Genomic DNA, 16,504 nt, shown 5'->3' with positions numbered 1-16,504 from the left:
GTTTTTCTTAGTATTGCTGAAATGAAACTGTGGCTTCAGAAAATAGATGTTTGCAAATTTGCAAACTTCTGAACTTTTTTAGGGATATGAAATTCTGGCTTTGGAGAAAGAGACAAGGTGAAAATAATTACATTGTTTCCAGTTGCAGTTCCAAAAATTGTAGGGAGGTATATGGACTAAGAACAAGTTCTTTCACCTCTTTGACTTCTTCTCCAGAAAAACCAGCCACTAGAAGCGCTATTCTCCTCCAGTCTGCAACTAATGATTGCAGTTGTTATTGATTGTGGGAAGTGCGAGTACCTTAGCTACCTGTCCCCAGCAGTTTAAGGCCACTAGGCCGGACGGTACCAATACGGCTCTTCCTACTCATTCCTGCTCTCTTCTGCACAATTAAAAACTATGGATAAATCACGTCTTTTTAAAAATTGACTTCTTCAAGCCTTAATCTTTATTAAGCAATATTTCTCTTCTTTAAGGTATCAATTGTTGCCTTAAATATCTTACGATCAATTTCCCATGGCAGGTTAGAATCCAGGATAGCTGTATAAGAATTTGGAATCTTAGCCAAGGAGCAGAAACGCTTAAGAGCGACAGTCTCCTCACTCTGAGCCTGGCAATCAAATAATATATGCTGGATTGTTTCCTCTGCTGAAAAGCAGATTTGGCATAAAGGGGAATGATGTAGCTTCCAATTAAATGACAAGCTATTTAGAAGTAGGGCACCTGATTTCAGCCGGTAATATAGCACTGTATTTAATTTTGTATGAAAGGGAGATAATATTAATTTACTGTGATTAACTTTGGATTTCCAATTTGGGACCTCAATTTGAAACTGATTCCATGATGAATGGGCATTGGGACAGGCTGACTTCTCAGCAAAGGTATGTGCATATACAGCATGTTTGGCTCCATAAGCCTGGATTTGCGAGAAATATTTTATCCTTGGACTGGATGCTCTTTCACTTAGGGACACCAATCTCGACAGCATTCTTAACTTTGACATAGGAGTATGCTTATGCACACCCAAAGCTATTCGAATAGCAGAATTTTGTAAAGATTCAAGGATTTCGAATGAGGATGGAGGACGAGCTGAAAAAATTTGAATCCCATATTCTATATTTGAACGAAAATATAATTTGTAAAAATCCAAAATAATTTTTTGGTGACATCCCCACTTACTTCCAGCAAGTCTCTTTAAAATACAAAGTCTCTGAATAATCAGAGATTTCAAAGAATTAATATGTTCATGCCACTGCATTTTAGAATCCATTAATAAACCAAGTAACTTCACTGAATTGCAATATGGGATCTCCCTTGAGAAAATTGTCAGTGGATTAGGAGGATCTACAGAACCATTAGTAAATAGAATGGCTTTAGTTTTACTGATTGAGATTGGGAAGCCAAATGCTAAAGAGAATCTCTGGACTACACTTATATCCTGTTGAATAAGGCTTTGAAGAAGGCCAATATCCCTTCCCGACTTCCAAATAATCAAATCATCTGCATAAAGGCCAAATGATATAGGAGATACTTGAAATTCAGAAACATACAAGTTGAATAGAAGATGGCTCAATATTGCACCTTGAGGAAGTCCTCTCGTAATGGGACATTGCTCACCTCTAGACTGATTTACTTGAACGTAAAAATATCTATCAGTTAGAAAAGACTTTACAAAACTTATAAAAGAATACGGGAAGTCAAGATTTATTAGAATTTCCAATAATTTATTGTGAACTACATTTCCATAGGCATCCGACCAGTCAAACAGAACAGCCATTGTGACATGTCTTATTTTAAGAGAGTTACAAACATCAATTTCTAGCCGGGTAATGTTGTCTAAAGAGCTATATCCTTTTCTGAAACCTGTTTGTTCACTAGGAAAGAGATTGTTGACTTAAGCAAACCACTCAATTCTTGAAAAGACAAGCCATTCCTGAACTTTACTAAAGGAAGGTAATACCGATATAGGACGGTAAGACTTTGGATCACTAGATGAATAAGGTTTTAAAGCTTGAAATACCTGAGCTATCTTCCAAGCATCTGGGAACTTTTGACTTGACCAAATAAGATTATAAAGACTTAAGAGGGCTGCATGAACTACCTTTGGGGACTCAAGAATCCACTTCATATAAATACCCTCATAACCTGGGGAAGACTTGATGTTAAGAGAATTAAGTGCTACACAAAATTCATCTTGGGAAAAACGTTTCATCAGAGTACCCTTATAAGAACAGGTAAGGGGGAGATTACAAAAAGGAGGTCGGATGGGATGAAAATCTGAGTAATCATTTTTAAAAATATCAGTTAACAGTGCTACTGAGACAATTGGATAACCATCCTGAATGATATCATATCTACGGTCATCATTAGGCTGCTTTACACTATTTAGTTGGCTAATGAAATTGTGGGCCTTTGAAATTGGGGTTCTAAAACTGATACTTGAGCTGAAATTCAGCCATGTACTCTGTTTAGCTCTCCTACAAAGTTTGAAACAAAGTAGTTTCAAATTTTACATGCTTTGATTTAAATAATTTTATATTTGAAGACTCGGTTCATTAGTTTCCTTCGCAGCTGGTTAGTTTTTCAAATTGTTTATCAAGCTTTGGTTTTTACGATTGTCCGGCTACGAGAAAATTCTTTGCAATAGTGGGAGAGCAGAACCTAGATGAATTTGAAAAAGCAAAAGTTTTCAAAACTCCAAAGTGCTTTGAAGTGGAAATTTTCACAAGCCGATCTTGACAGGAACAAGATTAAACGGTTATTTGATTAGAATCTTGTTTCTTAAAAAAAAATTATTTTATAGCCTGTATTGCAGAGTAGCTTTGACTTCTTTGACATTGGACCATCAATAAAGGCTGTTAGAGAGCTTTAAATTTAAGACAATGATAAAAGATGTAAAATGTCAAAGAAAGTTGATAATATATAAAATGAGGAAAACAGTTGCATCAATGTGTGGAAACATGGTGCAGTAGGTTTACTAGACATCAACCTTTTGGAGGAAATACTCTCCTTTTTTAAGCTCTCCTTCTAGTATAAAATTTGGTTTTTGGGCAAAAATCTACTTTAGCTACTTTTTGCTGTCTTGGAAAGGAGTTAGGCTAAGAAAATGAAACTTTCAGGGATTGGTCTTCAGGCTAAAGTATGTCCTGGGAAGGTATTTTGAAATACCTACCTCCACTCCTTCTTCCTCTAGAGGGTCCTGAAATTTGCTTATGTGACAGGTCTATACCTATTGAAATTTCAACAAAACAAAATTTACCTTAATTTTCAGTTATCAGTTGCCTTTTCTCTACCTTTAGTTCTGAAAATGCCTTTTCAAAAAACACCTTTTCTGAAAATTGACCTTTACATCAATCAACTAGAATTTTACTGAAATTTTCACAAAATAACATTTTAGCCTACTTTCATTTTCAGTTACCAGTTTCTTTTTTTTCTGGCTTTAGTTCTGAAAATACAATTCCTGTTGATTGAGTAGAATTTTAAGCAATATTAATGTGTTTTCTTTTCTTAAAAATTAGGAAATGTATTTGCATAGGCCTATCTTTAAAACTTAATAATTGGATTTGAGTAAAGTTTTGAAATTGGAAATAATTTTGTTGTAGCCTACTTCATTTAAGAAGATCTGTTTTGCAAGGTTTTTCTTTAATAACACACAGATTCTTAAAAGTTATCAAAGGTCAGGACCCTCTAGAGAGAGAAGGAGTAGAGGTAGGTATACCAAGATACTCCAAAATACCAGCTGTACTTAGGAATTATTCACATGGATCAAATTTTTATTTAGCTTTGCCTATATTGCTTTGGATATATTAGGGTTGACAGGGAGGGGGTGCTGTAACTTATTTATCCCCAGTCCAGGGACAGCTCTGAGTAGTACAAATAGATTCCTTATTTTATCCTCTTTTGAATCTCATATTTTTGTTTCTAACAATAAACCCCAAATGCCATATACCAAACTAAAAACACTAAAACAATTAAATTCTTACTTTATAATACTCAACTCACTTGTCAATAATAGCACATATTTATTTGTTTTAGTTAATTCTTCTTATTACTGGTTTTGTTTTTCTTTTTTTTTTCTTTAATAGTTTCATATTTCAATGTCTTGGGTTTTAGCTTGACTCTCAGATATTTCAAATCAATGTATGAATATATATGACAATGGCTCTGGCTGTGATTTTTATATATTTAATGCTTTATATTTTATAATAACAAGAATTACTGGTGATTGGCATGACTGTTTAAGGTGTTAGATAATTTTTTTTTATTATCTATTGATTCTCCAATCCACCCAAAAAATAACTGGTTAATTTTAATGACGTTTTGCTTAGTCTTCAACATAGTAAAAATTATGAAATATTATTTTTATGAGTATTAATAATCATCAACATGGAAACTGATAAATCTAGCATGGACTTAATTGCTATATGATGTGAAAAATATCAGGGCAAGCAGATACCCCCCCCCCCCCAATTGACACCAGAGGAATCAATTTAAAAATTTGTGATTTTTATATATTTAATGCTTTATATTTTATAATAACAAGAATTACTGCTGATTGGCATGACTGTTTAAGGTGTTAGATAATTTTTTTTATTATCTATTGATTCCCAAATCCACCCAAAAAATAACTGGTGAATTTTAATGATGTGTTGCTGGGCCTTCAACAGAGTGACAATTATGGATTATTATTTTTATGAGTATTAATAATCATCAACATGGAAACTGACAAATCCAGCATGGACTTAATTGCTATATAATGTGAAAAATATCAGGGCAAGCAGATACCCCCCCCCCCCTAATTGACACCACAGGAATTAATAAAAAAATGTGAATTTTTAAAAAGAATTGTGGTAAAATTAGTATTGGATTTTGAATCATGGGGTGTATTTTTTTTACCTTAGTTCTGCTAGATTAAAAACTAGGAGCAAGGTCCTCAGTCCAAGGGCTCAAGATGGAATTTGCAAGGATAACAACTGGTATGTTAGGAAAAATTTTTAGAGTACATCAAGTATTATGTTAATTTTTTAGCAATACAGTAGACAAATAGATAACCCTTTTACAACTTTTTTTTATTATAGCCTAGTGTTTAGTTGAGACAAGGCTATATACAAGACATACCACAAATACAGAATAATATTATGCTAGTGCTGTAACCTGACAGAAAATTAGCTGCTTCAGAACACTATTTATGATGAGCTATTGATATGGTGGTGGCATTTTAGAAATGATAGTCCAGCTTTTTTAAGGAAATATCAGTGCAAGTTTTGGTATCACTGCAGTCTCTATCCTCTTCTGACGAAAATACTACAGTAACTACAAAGCAGTACCATTTGATTACACTCTTCTCAAATATAATGGCTGCAATGATTATTCTACTGTCATTATTGTGTCCCTCAGAAGAGGGTATAAACTGCAGGGACACTCAAATTTTTTAAAAGGAGGCTGAAAACACATTCCTGTAAAATTCTAGATGAGGACATTTTGTTATCTTTGAGAGTTGTTGAGTTTAGAGCATTTAACTTTCAAGGATGAATTCCCAAATTGCTTTGTGCCTGAGTAATTTATTTGCACAAATAATTTAAATTTGGTTGATAATTTAAAACTTAACAATCAATAAAAAAATTCAATATTTAAGAATTTAAAACATGGAAACAAAATGTTCAATTTTTTTTAATAACTGAAAAGATTATAAATTTTATATAGCAAATTTTGAGGCTGAAAACACTCTTGTTTTATCTTTCAGTAAGTGAAGGTTGTATAGGGACTAAGCTGGGACTATAGGATCTATGCTCAATGACATAAAAATTAAACTGTCAAAGGAAATGTTTTGTTGATAAAGTTGAAAAAGGATGCACATTTGTGAAATCATTAATTGTATTGTATATTTTGAAGTTACACAGCTGTTCAATAACTAACAATAGTGAATCTTACCAAAACACAGACTGAAGCAAACCCATGTTAAGATCCATAATTGGGTAGTAATGGTGGTAGGTGGAGTGCTCACTTGGTTGCAAAGGTGTATCATACATACTGCTATACTCATTGTTTTTTTAATGTTTCATTATTTAATGTTTCATTTAACAAACATAGTAGGCCAGACTAAAGGAATGGGATGACGATATCTATACCGCTGAGTTGCCAAGGATAATTAAAAAACCTTCAAATGTGAAAATACATTGACCAAATTTGGAAGAATTAAAAATGAAAAAAATACCTTTAATATTGCCATCACTATTTCTTTTGCCTTGAAAGATTGACTGCAAGTTCTGAACAGACAAATTTATAGTACTCAGAGCACTATGATCTAGGGAAGAATTCAAAATGTACCTTTGAGTATTAAAATTTTTATAAATGTGAAAAAGCTAAAATACAATAAAGTATTTTTCAGCTTTGTCTTCATTGGTTTGATACAAATTCTGGTTACAGAAAATTTTATTGTTTGTTTTGTATAAAGAAATTAGCCTCAATGATTGCTGCACTTGTATTTTTCCATAGTGTTGACTAGTTCCTAAATTATTTGCCAGGTGTTGTTAATCTAAAAGGTTGTTTGACTTGTTTAAAGTGTCAGAGGTGACCATTATAGTAAGTGTTAGAAGTTTTACTATTGAAACATATATAAATATTTACCCCAATCCTTTCCTTTTGCCAACCCCAACTCCCCATTGCACTTCCTGGCTGAAGCGCCTCAAAATGGAGATCAACACCCCTGGTTTGGACCTCGAGGGTCTAGTTCTGTTATACTTACTTACATTCTTTTTCTTTTGCATGTCATATGAATGAATGATTCAATATTTAAGAAAGTGTTGCTCAATACTTATTACAGCTTGACCAGAATATTGACAATGACATTTTATTAGAATTTCTAAAGATTTAGCATGTGATTAGTCCTAGATTTTAACTAAACAAAACTTCCTGTAAAATTTTCCAGAGAGTTTTTACAGTGAAATATTGCAAGAAAGGAATTATATTGAAAGCTTTATGTTATTTTTGCATCTTTCATCTGCAGAACATATTGTAGCAATTTAAATTTTCTTTTATTATAGCCCTTGAAAGCAATATTGAACCACATTTGTTGTATAGCATACTATTAGAGATACAGTCAGGCAGGTACTCAAAATAATCCATAAGCAATTTTTCTGGGAAATATCTAAAGATCCTCCTCTGTTTTTCAGAGTGCCCAGACTTCAAAGTCATACTTGACCATTATCATTACTGTAACTTCCAATATTCTAATCTTGATTTTTAGACTTTTATTCCTATTCTTCCAAACTTTTTTGCAACTATGGAAAACACCCTAGGCCTTGGCTATTTTACTTTTAACATCATCACTTCATCCACTATCTTTACTAATGATTATACTTACTAGGTAAGTGAATCTGTCCACTAGATCAATCTTCTTGTTACCCAACACTGCTTCTTTTCATTATGTACTCCTAGTCTTAGTGATTTAGTCTTTTTTTTTATTAATTTTCAAATCTGATGTTGGACCCTAAACTTGCGAAACCTCTAAAAGCTTGTTCATGAAATAATGCTGCAGCAATGGATGAGTTTCACATGGGAGTTCATACACATGGAAAATGAATCATTTCAAAAGCTGAGTTTATTCCCTACACTAAGCATTCCCTAAAGGTTTCAATAGTTTTGTGACCTGACACCTAAACAACAAATCCTTTCTTAGTTCTAACCTCCTGGATCAACATTTTACAGTGGAACTAGATAGTGTTTGCAAGGACACAAACAAAAAAACGCTTCAAGTCAGGAAGAGGCTGCTCGACTCATCAATGATTCTCAAAATTAGACCAAAGCTCTTAAAGGAGAACTGCTTTCTCAATGAATGTGTTCAATGCTGACACTGCTTCGACGTTGTTTTTGACCACTGGAGTAAGTGTAGCCTGCTGCAAGATAAATTTCCCAAAGATGATTGGCTACATGTAAAACACTACCTTTGATTGATTATGGGTGGGGCCAGATTGTCGAATCTCATTTGGCTGTTAGTTGAGCATAAAATAACTGATAAGGTTGATTTTGAAAAAAAAAACTTGAACAATTTTGTCTATCACAGAGCTTGAAAAGCTAACTTTTGGAGGACTGAAAGGCAGTTGAAATTTCACATAAAAAAGATCACTAAGGTTTTCATCAATATTGACTGCAAGTCCAACATGGACATTCTAATTCTATTCTAAGAGTTCTGCTTTTAATAATTTTGCTCAAATTTATGTTTTAAGGAAACTTCTTAGATTTTTATCATGTCAAAATCTGTATTTGTAATTTTGTGTGTTGTTATTTGTGTCTGATTTAAATGAAGGAAGATGTATTTTGGGACACTTCATGTCTTCTGAAGGAATAAGGTATGAAATGTTTTTTTTCAATAAAGGACTACTTTTATTTGGACACTACTTTCTGATTGAATACATCCCAGTCAGCACCCATACTAGATATACTGCTTGGCTTGTTTTTAAATTAATTGTCTTGATTTAGGTAGACTAAGACATTTAATGTTGTGTTTCATATTTTATATCTTTCTTTTACGTCTTTGTATGTATACCCTTGTAAATAGTCACTATTGTTTCACTTTTTTTGGAATGGGTATGGCAGCAAGTATGTAACTTTTGTCAACATTCATTTGGAGAGGGCAATGTAAGGTTCAAACAGTGGAAGCAAATAAATTACTAAGTTTGAATATGTTAAATTTATATGGAAATAGTTTGATTCTTTAACCAAGGTTGTGCTCGATTTGGAATCTGTGATCCCAGGAACAGTAAGGAAGCATAGTTTTCAATTCTTCTCATATAATTTGTGTTGAAGAATAGATTTATTTAACTGGAGTTGCCTTATAATATTGTTACTAATTTATGCTCTTTGCTTGGAAGCAAAACAGCGTCATCTATAATAATTCTTAATAGCGGATTCTAGAGTGCGTTCATATTATTAAATTTTACTAATAAGCGAGCAGAAGAGGGGAGTTTCTTGTCGCAAGGGCCGTTGTACCTGCCGGGAGTGTGACTCCCTTAAACTGCGGGGATCAGGTAGCAAGAAACTACGCTTCCCTCGCTTATTAGCTTAAATAGCTTTGTATTACGTCGTAGTTTATTGAACTGGCTCCTCCCCTCGGACTTTGATTTTGCATTACGGATTGTGACGTGGCTGTTGCGATGGGGAGTAATGAGAAATTGGTTTGGAATGCGTTACTGAATTATGCTTTCCGTGCGATAAAAGCTGGTAATCGCTCGGAGGATATAGCGAAAAAAGCAGTCGAGTTTTTCTCAGAGGAAGCAATTGCAATGGCGAAGGAGTTATTGTGGCCCCTAGCAGGAATTACCACACGTGTTACTGCGCGATCGAAGAACACCGATGATATCCTGGACATATTAAAAGTATTTCGGGTTTGTGAAGATAAAAATATCTCGTTGCCGCGGTTTGTGATTTTCGAACCTGATGAAGTTCCGATAATCCCGGGAGAAGTGACGGCTACCCTAACCCGGAAAGTAAACGAATTGTGTGCTAAGTTCGATAGTTACGTGGATTCTAATCCCTCTCCTTCTGTCTCTGCTATGCCTGCGGCAGAAACCAACACGATCATGTCGAAACTGTCATATGCGGTTGTTTTGAAGAATCCCCCGAAAGATCTTTCGAACCCTAGCGCTCGGAAATCCTATTTGGACAGAGTATGTGGTGATACTAGTTCGAACATTGTGGAGCTGAAACCTAGGAAATCTGAATGGAGAGTAGTCTTGAACAACAAGAATGCTGCCGAGTCCCTGGCTGAGGCAGTGGGTAAAAGTGACTCAACTATAAGTGTTAAAGTAAAAACTCCCGCTTTCTTCGGAATAATCCGCCACGTTCCCACTGAAACTTCAGATGATGAACTGCGCTCAGTTGTACCGAACTGTGTTAAGGCCGTACAAATTGGTAGTACTCGGTCATTCAAATTACAGTTTGAAAGCAAAGCTCATCTCTTTAACGCAATGAACTCTCCGCCCATTTTTGGTTACGAGCGACTACCCATTACAGAATTTAAATTCTTACCGATGCAGTGCTACAACTGTCAGTCCTACGGACATGCAGCAAAATCTTGTGTAGATCCCCCGAAATGTTCAAAGTGCGGTGGAGATCATTCCAGCTCTCGGGACAATCCATGCCAAAATGCCCCCAAATGCGCTCTGTGTGGTTCTTCTCGACACCCGTGCTACAGCTTCCAATGTCCAGTAGCTCAGAAGCTAATTTCTAAACAATGATCGGTGATTCTATACGGGTTGTTTCATGGAACTTAAATGGTGGAGTTACCATTGGTGGAGTTAGTCTAACGCTCGAGCACAGATCCTCCTATCTTCCTGTGACGGTCTTCGTCTTGCTAACAATGATCTGTGTTTTACTTATATCCATAACTCAGGCTCGACTTCATCTCTCGACTTCATGTTAAGTTCCATCCAATCTCCAGCTTGCGGCAATTCGCACGTAGATCTGAGCGTAAGCGCGTCTGATCACTTTCCAATTATAAACACTTTTCGAGTAATTCCTGCCTCTCCTAACCCCCCAACTAATGAAAAGAAGTGGAAAATCAAAACTAATTGGAGTAAAATTGACCTGGCTACTTATCATTACGTATTGGATGAGATTCTCACAAAGATTAAAGTGCCGTTCCAATTACTACAGCAGAGTGTATGTATTCAAGATGAAGAGAAACAGCTGCTACTAAACATCTACTGTAGTGAAATATCTCACGCACTGTTATCTGCCGAGGCCGCTGCGGTCCCCATTCGTAAAGTCCGAGTGGGAACGGAAATTCCAAAGTGGTCCGAAAACCCTGCTCTAAGTGAAGCATGTGGTCGTGCAAAATTTTGGCTTAGGCTCTGGAACGAGTGTGGTCGTCCGAAATCAGGTGTTGTAAATGAAGTTCGGCTGTTCAGCAAACGCAGATTTGCTAAGATTTTGTCTAAGCATAAATGTGAAGTGATCGATCAACATAGTCAATTGATAAGTAATGATCCAAATGCTGTGTGGAGATTTCTTAAACGTAATGGTGATCAGAATAGTGTCGAACCTGTGATCTCTGAGCAAGATTGGGTGTCCCACTTTACTTCTGAGTTCTCTCCACCCGAACAAGATCTTGAAGATAAATATGAAGTCGAACTTGATAAGTTCATGGAATTGCCTAGTTCTGGTGTTGGCTACATAGTAACTGTTCCTAATCTGATTCGTGCAATTTCAAAATTAAAAAAGAAACAATCGAAAGGTGTCGACAAGTTGTGTGGGTTGCATCTTGTACATGGTACTGCTGGTCTCCTGAGTCATTTAGAGCTTCTATTCCAAATTATCTTTAATTCTGGTCTCGTTCCCGATGTTTTTGGTACTGGAGTAATTACACCTATTTTGAAAAAAGGGAAAAATCCGTCTGAATGCGTATCTTACCGCCCTATAACTGTTTCGCCGGTTTTATGTAAGCTTATGGAATTGCTAGTTATAGATCATATTGCTTTTCAATGTTCTACCCCCGATAATCAGTTCGGATTTAAAAAAGGTGTTGGTCGCGAGCACGTCCATTATATTCTTGCTAATATATTAATAGAAGCTGATGAACTGAATGAATCCCTTATTCTAGCGAGTCACGATGTTAGACGTGCTTTTGATTCTGGGATACATCCCCAGTTATTAGTGTCTGCTCATAAACGTGGTGTGGACCGATCGGTTATTTTGCCTTTTCGGGATATGTATAAGAAGCTTCGAGTCCAAGTTAAAGTCCCGTCTCCTAACGGGCCGATTGTATTACCAAATGCTATTCCGGTTAGAAAGGGCATTAGGCAGGGTGCAATTTCGTCACCCCGGTTGTATAATAATAGTGTTCTCGAGGCCCAAAAGTTAGTGCAAATGAGCTGCATTTTCCGAGGTTTGGATGTAACATTACTTAATTACGCAGATGATATTTTTAATTTAAGTAGATGTTTGTCTCGTATTGAAGAAAATTTTCAGATTCTAGATGATGCTTATAGAGAGATAGGCCTATCTTTTAATGCAAGTAAAAGCGAGATTGTTGCTTTCAATAGGAGAAATGCAGATTGTATAGATCTTGCTGTCAAATTTGGTGCTCAAGAGGTTCCACTGTCTGACTCCATAATGTACTTAGGAATGCCTATAGGTCATAACATGGCATCTACACGTGCTCGCCAAATAAGTAATTTCGCAGAAAAGGCACGTAAGGCTTACGGGGCGCTATCTTCAACTAAAGCGAAATATAATCGACAAATTCGAGCTAGGCTATATAATGCACTGGTGATCCCACACTTTCTGGCTTTATCACCGTTTTGGCATATATTTAGTGTTAGCGATAAAAGAAACCTTCGATCACTTTTTTACAAATATGCAAAATTTCTTTTAAATACCCCACCGTGGGTTAAAAATTCCAAGATGTCTGCAAGGTTCGGTATCACAGATCCGATTGCTGCTGTGACGAAACGTCGTTCTGAATTTTTGGGGTCGCTTGGGCCTAGTAGTCTGGCAATTGCAATTCGTCCTTAGTGAGTTTTTGTAATAATGTTTTTATTTATTGGCGGTGTATCGTAACGTTTGCTTTTGTTTTTGCAGTTAAGTGTTTTTTTTTGTTTTTTTTTTTCTTCTTCTTTATACTCCATTCGTGCCATTTGTGGTTTTGTATCGAGTGGGTGAATAAAATTATCTATCTATCTATCTAATAAGAAAATAGACAAAATTGTTGTCAATAAGGTAATGGCAACTGTTTTTTTCTAGAATTCTAAGGAAGTTGGGCTGTAGACATCTTATAAGACTAATAAACTGTCCCAGGAGCCTCTTATGTAAATATCCATCGAAGAGCTCCATCGTTGGATTCTCTTTCATCATGATAACGCCCCAGTGCGTCCCTCACCCATTGCAAAAGAAGATGCGAGGAAGCTTGGTGGAAGTTGCGGCAACATCCATCTTAAAGTCTGGATCTACATCCATGTGGCCTTTTCTATACTCCAAAAACTCAATGAGCACTTGTAAGGCACCTATTTCACAAGCACTGATAATTAAAAGATTCATAAAGGAGTTTCTATGTTTCTTCTAAAGTGGTCTAAAAGGAAGGTAGATTCACCTATTGAACTATTTTGGACTTAATGGATGTTATGTGGAAAAGTTGTTATGGAAAAATCAGTAAAAATAAAATTTGTTCTACATATTATTTTGAATTCCCCTCGTGCAATTATTAGAAATCTATTTTCAACTGGTTTGAATTTTCTCTAACGAATAGATAAATTTAATATCCATATTTTCATCAGTTCTGTATTATGTGTCACTATATGTCTATTTCTGATTTTATCTTGTCACTGGATATTCTTTTGTTTTCCTATTCTTGCCCAATTACTGAAATGGTAAATTATGTGAAAAAGGTGAAAACTTTATATTTCCCCTTCTTTTTGTTCAAGGGGAGGGGGAAGCAGTCTTGGGCAAAGAATCTTCATCTGTATCTCCAGTTCTCCTTATATCTATTTTATATTGCCTTCAGCATTTTATTGTATTATTGAGTCAGTATAATTTAGTTTTACTTTTTCAGAGGAGATATGGCAGCAAATATCAAACCTTTAATAAGGTTATCTACCAACTCTGAACAAGTGGCAAAACATACAAGACTTTTGAAAAAAGGTGTGAATGCTCTTCTGCCTGAGCACTATAAGAAGTTCTATCTAGAATGGAAGTCAGGACAAGAAGAGCCAGTTCATTTTATACCAGAGCAAGGTAGATGGAAAAAGAATCCTGAAACTGGAGAAATGTAAGTCTAATCATGGTAAAACAATAATGTAAGCACAGACTAAATAAGTTGCTACTCATTGTAATGTATCTGAAAATTCGTAAAATTTTTCATTTTGTATAGTTTTGACAATAATCAGACTATTCATGGTAATAAACGGTTAGTAAAAAGCCAAGTATGACTTCAAATCAATGGAAATGACAGTATTATCTTCAGGGTATCAAACCAGTGGCTGTAACTTTTAGGTTAATCCTAAACGTACCTTTTGTACCTTTGTTGTAATATAGTGATAAGTAAGATCAATAATGACCTTCCATACGAATGGTCATAGCAAAGGGGACGGTAACAATGATAAAAAAGCTTGCTAGTAGGTTTTAGGACCTCCACTAGCTTCCCAAACCAAGAACATAAATACAACCATAACAATGTTCCTATTATAAGTAAGTAAGTAAGTATGACGACACTAGACCCTCAAGTTCCAAACTAGGGGTGCTGATGTCCGTTTCTTGACCCTTTAGCCAGGAAGTGCAATGGGAGATTAGGGGCCAGCCATTTAGTGCTTTCACACACCCTTCCTGCTTACCTTCCCCAGATTTCTTCAGATACCCATTTAGAGCTTGGTTGACTCTGGCTGAACTTATAGAATCACGCCACTAACCCTGTCCCTAACTAAAAAAAACGGCCACCCTAGGAATCAAACCCGACTCAACTATGATTACTCATTTGGACCCGTTCCTATTATGGACTTACTACATGGTTTTGAAGACTAACAAAAGTGTAGGCATACACTGTTATACCTGAAGCAGAATTTTTCCAGTGCGCAAAGTAAAATATAAAAGTAATAACTATATCAAGTAAAATACAAGATAAAGGGACAATAAAACATAGTAGAGTAATCATCAAACAGTTCGTGGTAATGAACTGTAATAAGGAGTGACCCGACTCAATAGTAAACAAAACTCTAAAAAAAAGAAATTTTGATACTAATAGATACATCAAAAGACTTGGATTCTTATGTTGATTTTAAATATATAAGTTTCATCAAATTTAGCCTTACCCATAAAAAGATACAAGCTGGAGAAAATTTGCTTTATTTTGGAAAACAAGGGGAAATACCCCCTAAAAGTTGTAGAATCTTAACGAATATCACACCATCAGATTCAGCATAGCAGAGAACAAAACTGTTTCAAGCTCTTATCTATAAAAATGTGGAACTTCGTCATTTTTGCCAGAAGACCAACCATGGGTTTGTTTTTATTTATTTTTTTTGTTTGTTTGTTTTTTTCCAGGGGTGATTGTATTGACCCGGTGGTCCTAGAATTTCGTGAGAGGGCTCATTCTAACGGAAATTAAAAGCTCTAGGGACCTTTTTAAGAGACCAAAAAATTGGAGGGCACCTACGCCCCCTCCCACACTCATTTTCTCCCAAAGTCAAGAGATCAAAATTTTGAGATAGCCATTTTGTTCAGCATAGTTGAAAAATCTAACAACTATATCTTTAAGGACGACTTACTCCCTCACAGTCCCCAGGGGAGGGGCTGCAAGCTACAAATTTTGACCAGTGTTTACATATAGTAATGGCCATTGTTAAGTGTAGAGACATTTTCAGGGGGATATTTTTTGGTTGGGGGGGGGGGGCTTATGTGGGAGGATCTTTCCATGGAGGAATTTGTCATGTGGGAAGAGAATTTCCCTGAAGGAGTTGCAGGATTTTCTAGCATTATTTAAAACAAAAAACAATGAAAAAATAAATATAAAAGTTTTTTCAACTGAAAATAAGGAGGAGCATTAAAACTTAAAACGAACAGAAATTGTTATGCATATGAGGGGCTCATCTCCTCCTAAATACCCCGCTCTTTACGCTAAAGTATTTTTAGTAATTTCAACTATTTATTCTATGGCCTTTGTGATTCAGGGGTCATTCTTAAAGAATTGGGGCAAAATTTAAGCTTCAGTGTAAAGAGCGAGGTACTAACGAGGGGCAAACCCTCTCATATACGTAAAAAAAAATACGAATATAGATGTCCGTTACGTAAGTTAATTCGTAAGTTACGTATATTTTTTTCTAATAAAAATATCCGTAAAAAATTAAAAGTTCTAGTTGCCTTTTTAAGTAACCAAAAGATTAGAGAACAACTAGGCCTGCTCGCCCACCCATTTTTTCTTAAAATCGTCTGATCAAAACTAAGAGAAAGCCATTTAGCCAAAAAAAAATTAATATGCAAATTTTGTTTTAATTATCATATGCGGAGAGTCACAATCAAAACATGCATTAATTCCAAAACGTTCAGAAATTATATATAAAAAATAATTTTTTTAACATAAAGTAAAGAGTGACATTAAAACTTAAAACGAACTGAAATTACTCTATATATGAAAGGGACTGTCCCCTCCTCAACGCCCCGCTCTTTACGCTAAACTTTTTTTTACTGTTTTAAAAAGTAGAGTCGAGAGAAAGAGTCAAATTTTAGCGTAAAGAGCGGGGCGTTGAGGAGGGAACAGCCCCTTTCATATACGGAGTAATTTCTGTTCGTTTTAATTTTTAATGTCGCTCCTTACTTTCATTTAAAAAAAATTGCTTTTTTTTATTTAATTACAATATAGGGATACGTTGTTTTATCTGAAACATAAGGTTGCCTATGTTCTCAGTAAAATAAAGTGAGAGCACGTAAACTTTGAAGAAACATCGATCGGGGATGGTGGTCTAGTTGAACAGCAAGACATGCAGAAAGTGCCACCCAAACTAAGAAGAAAAACAAATGT

General features: G+C 35.4%; 1 protein-coding gene across 7 annotated transcripts in view; it reads left to right on the top strand.

Annotated features, from left to right (window-relative positions):
- LOC136031697 (uncharacterized) overlaps positions 1 to 16,504 on the top strand; it is a 183,382-nt gene that overhangs the window by 135,914 nt on the left and 30,964 nt on the right. For all 7 annotated transcript variants that reach the window (XM_065711387.1, XM_065711388.1, XM_065711386.1 and 4 more), the window contains one exon: positions 13,547 to 13,762. In XM_065711387.1, coding sequence (XP_065567459.1) covers positions 13,547 to 13,762 — 216 coding nt within the window. The remainder of the gene's footprint in view (positions 1 to 13,546; positions 13,763 to 16,504) is intronic.

The sequence above is a fragment of the Artemia franciscana genome, chromosome 10 (genome assembly GCF_032884065.1).
Source record: "Artemia franciscana chromosome 10, ASM3288406v1, whole genome shotgun sequence".
NCBI classification, from domain to species: domain Eukaryota; kingdom Metazoa; phylum Arthropoda; class Branchiopoda; order Anostraca; family Artemiidae; genus Artemia; species Artemia franciscana.
This window is presented reverse-complemented; position numbering and strand designations above follow the sequence as displayed.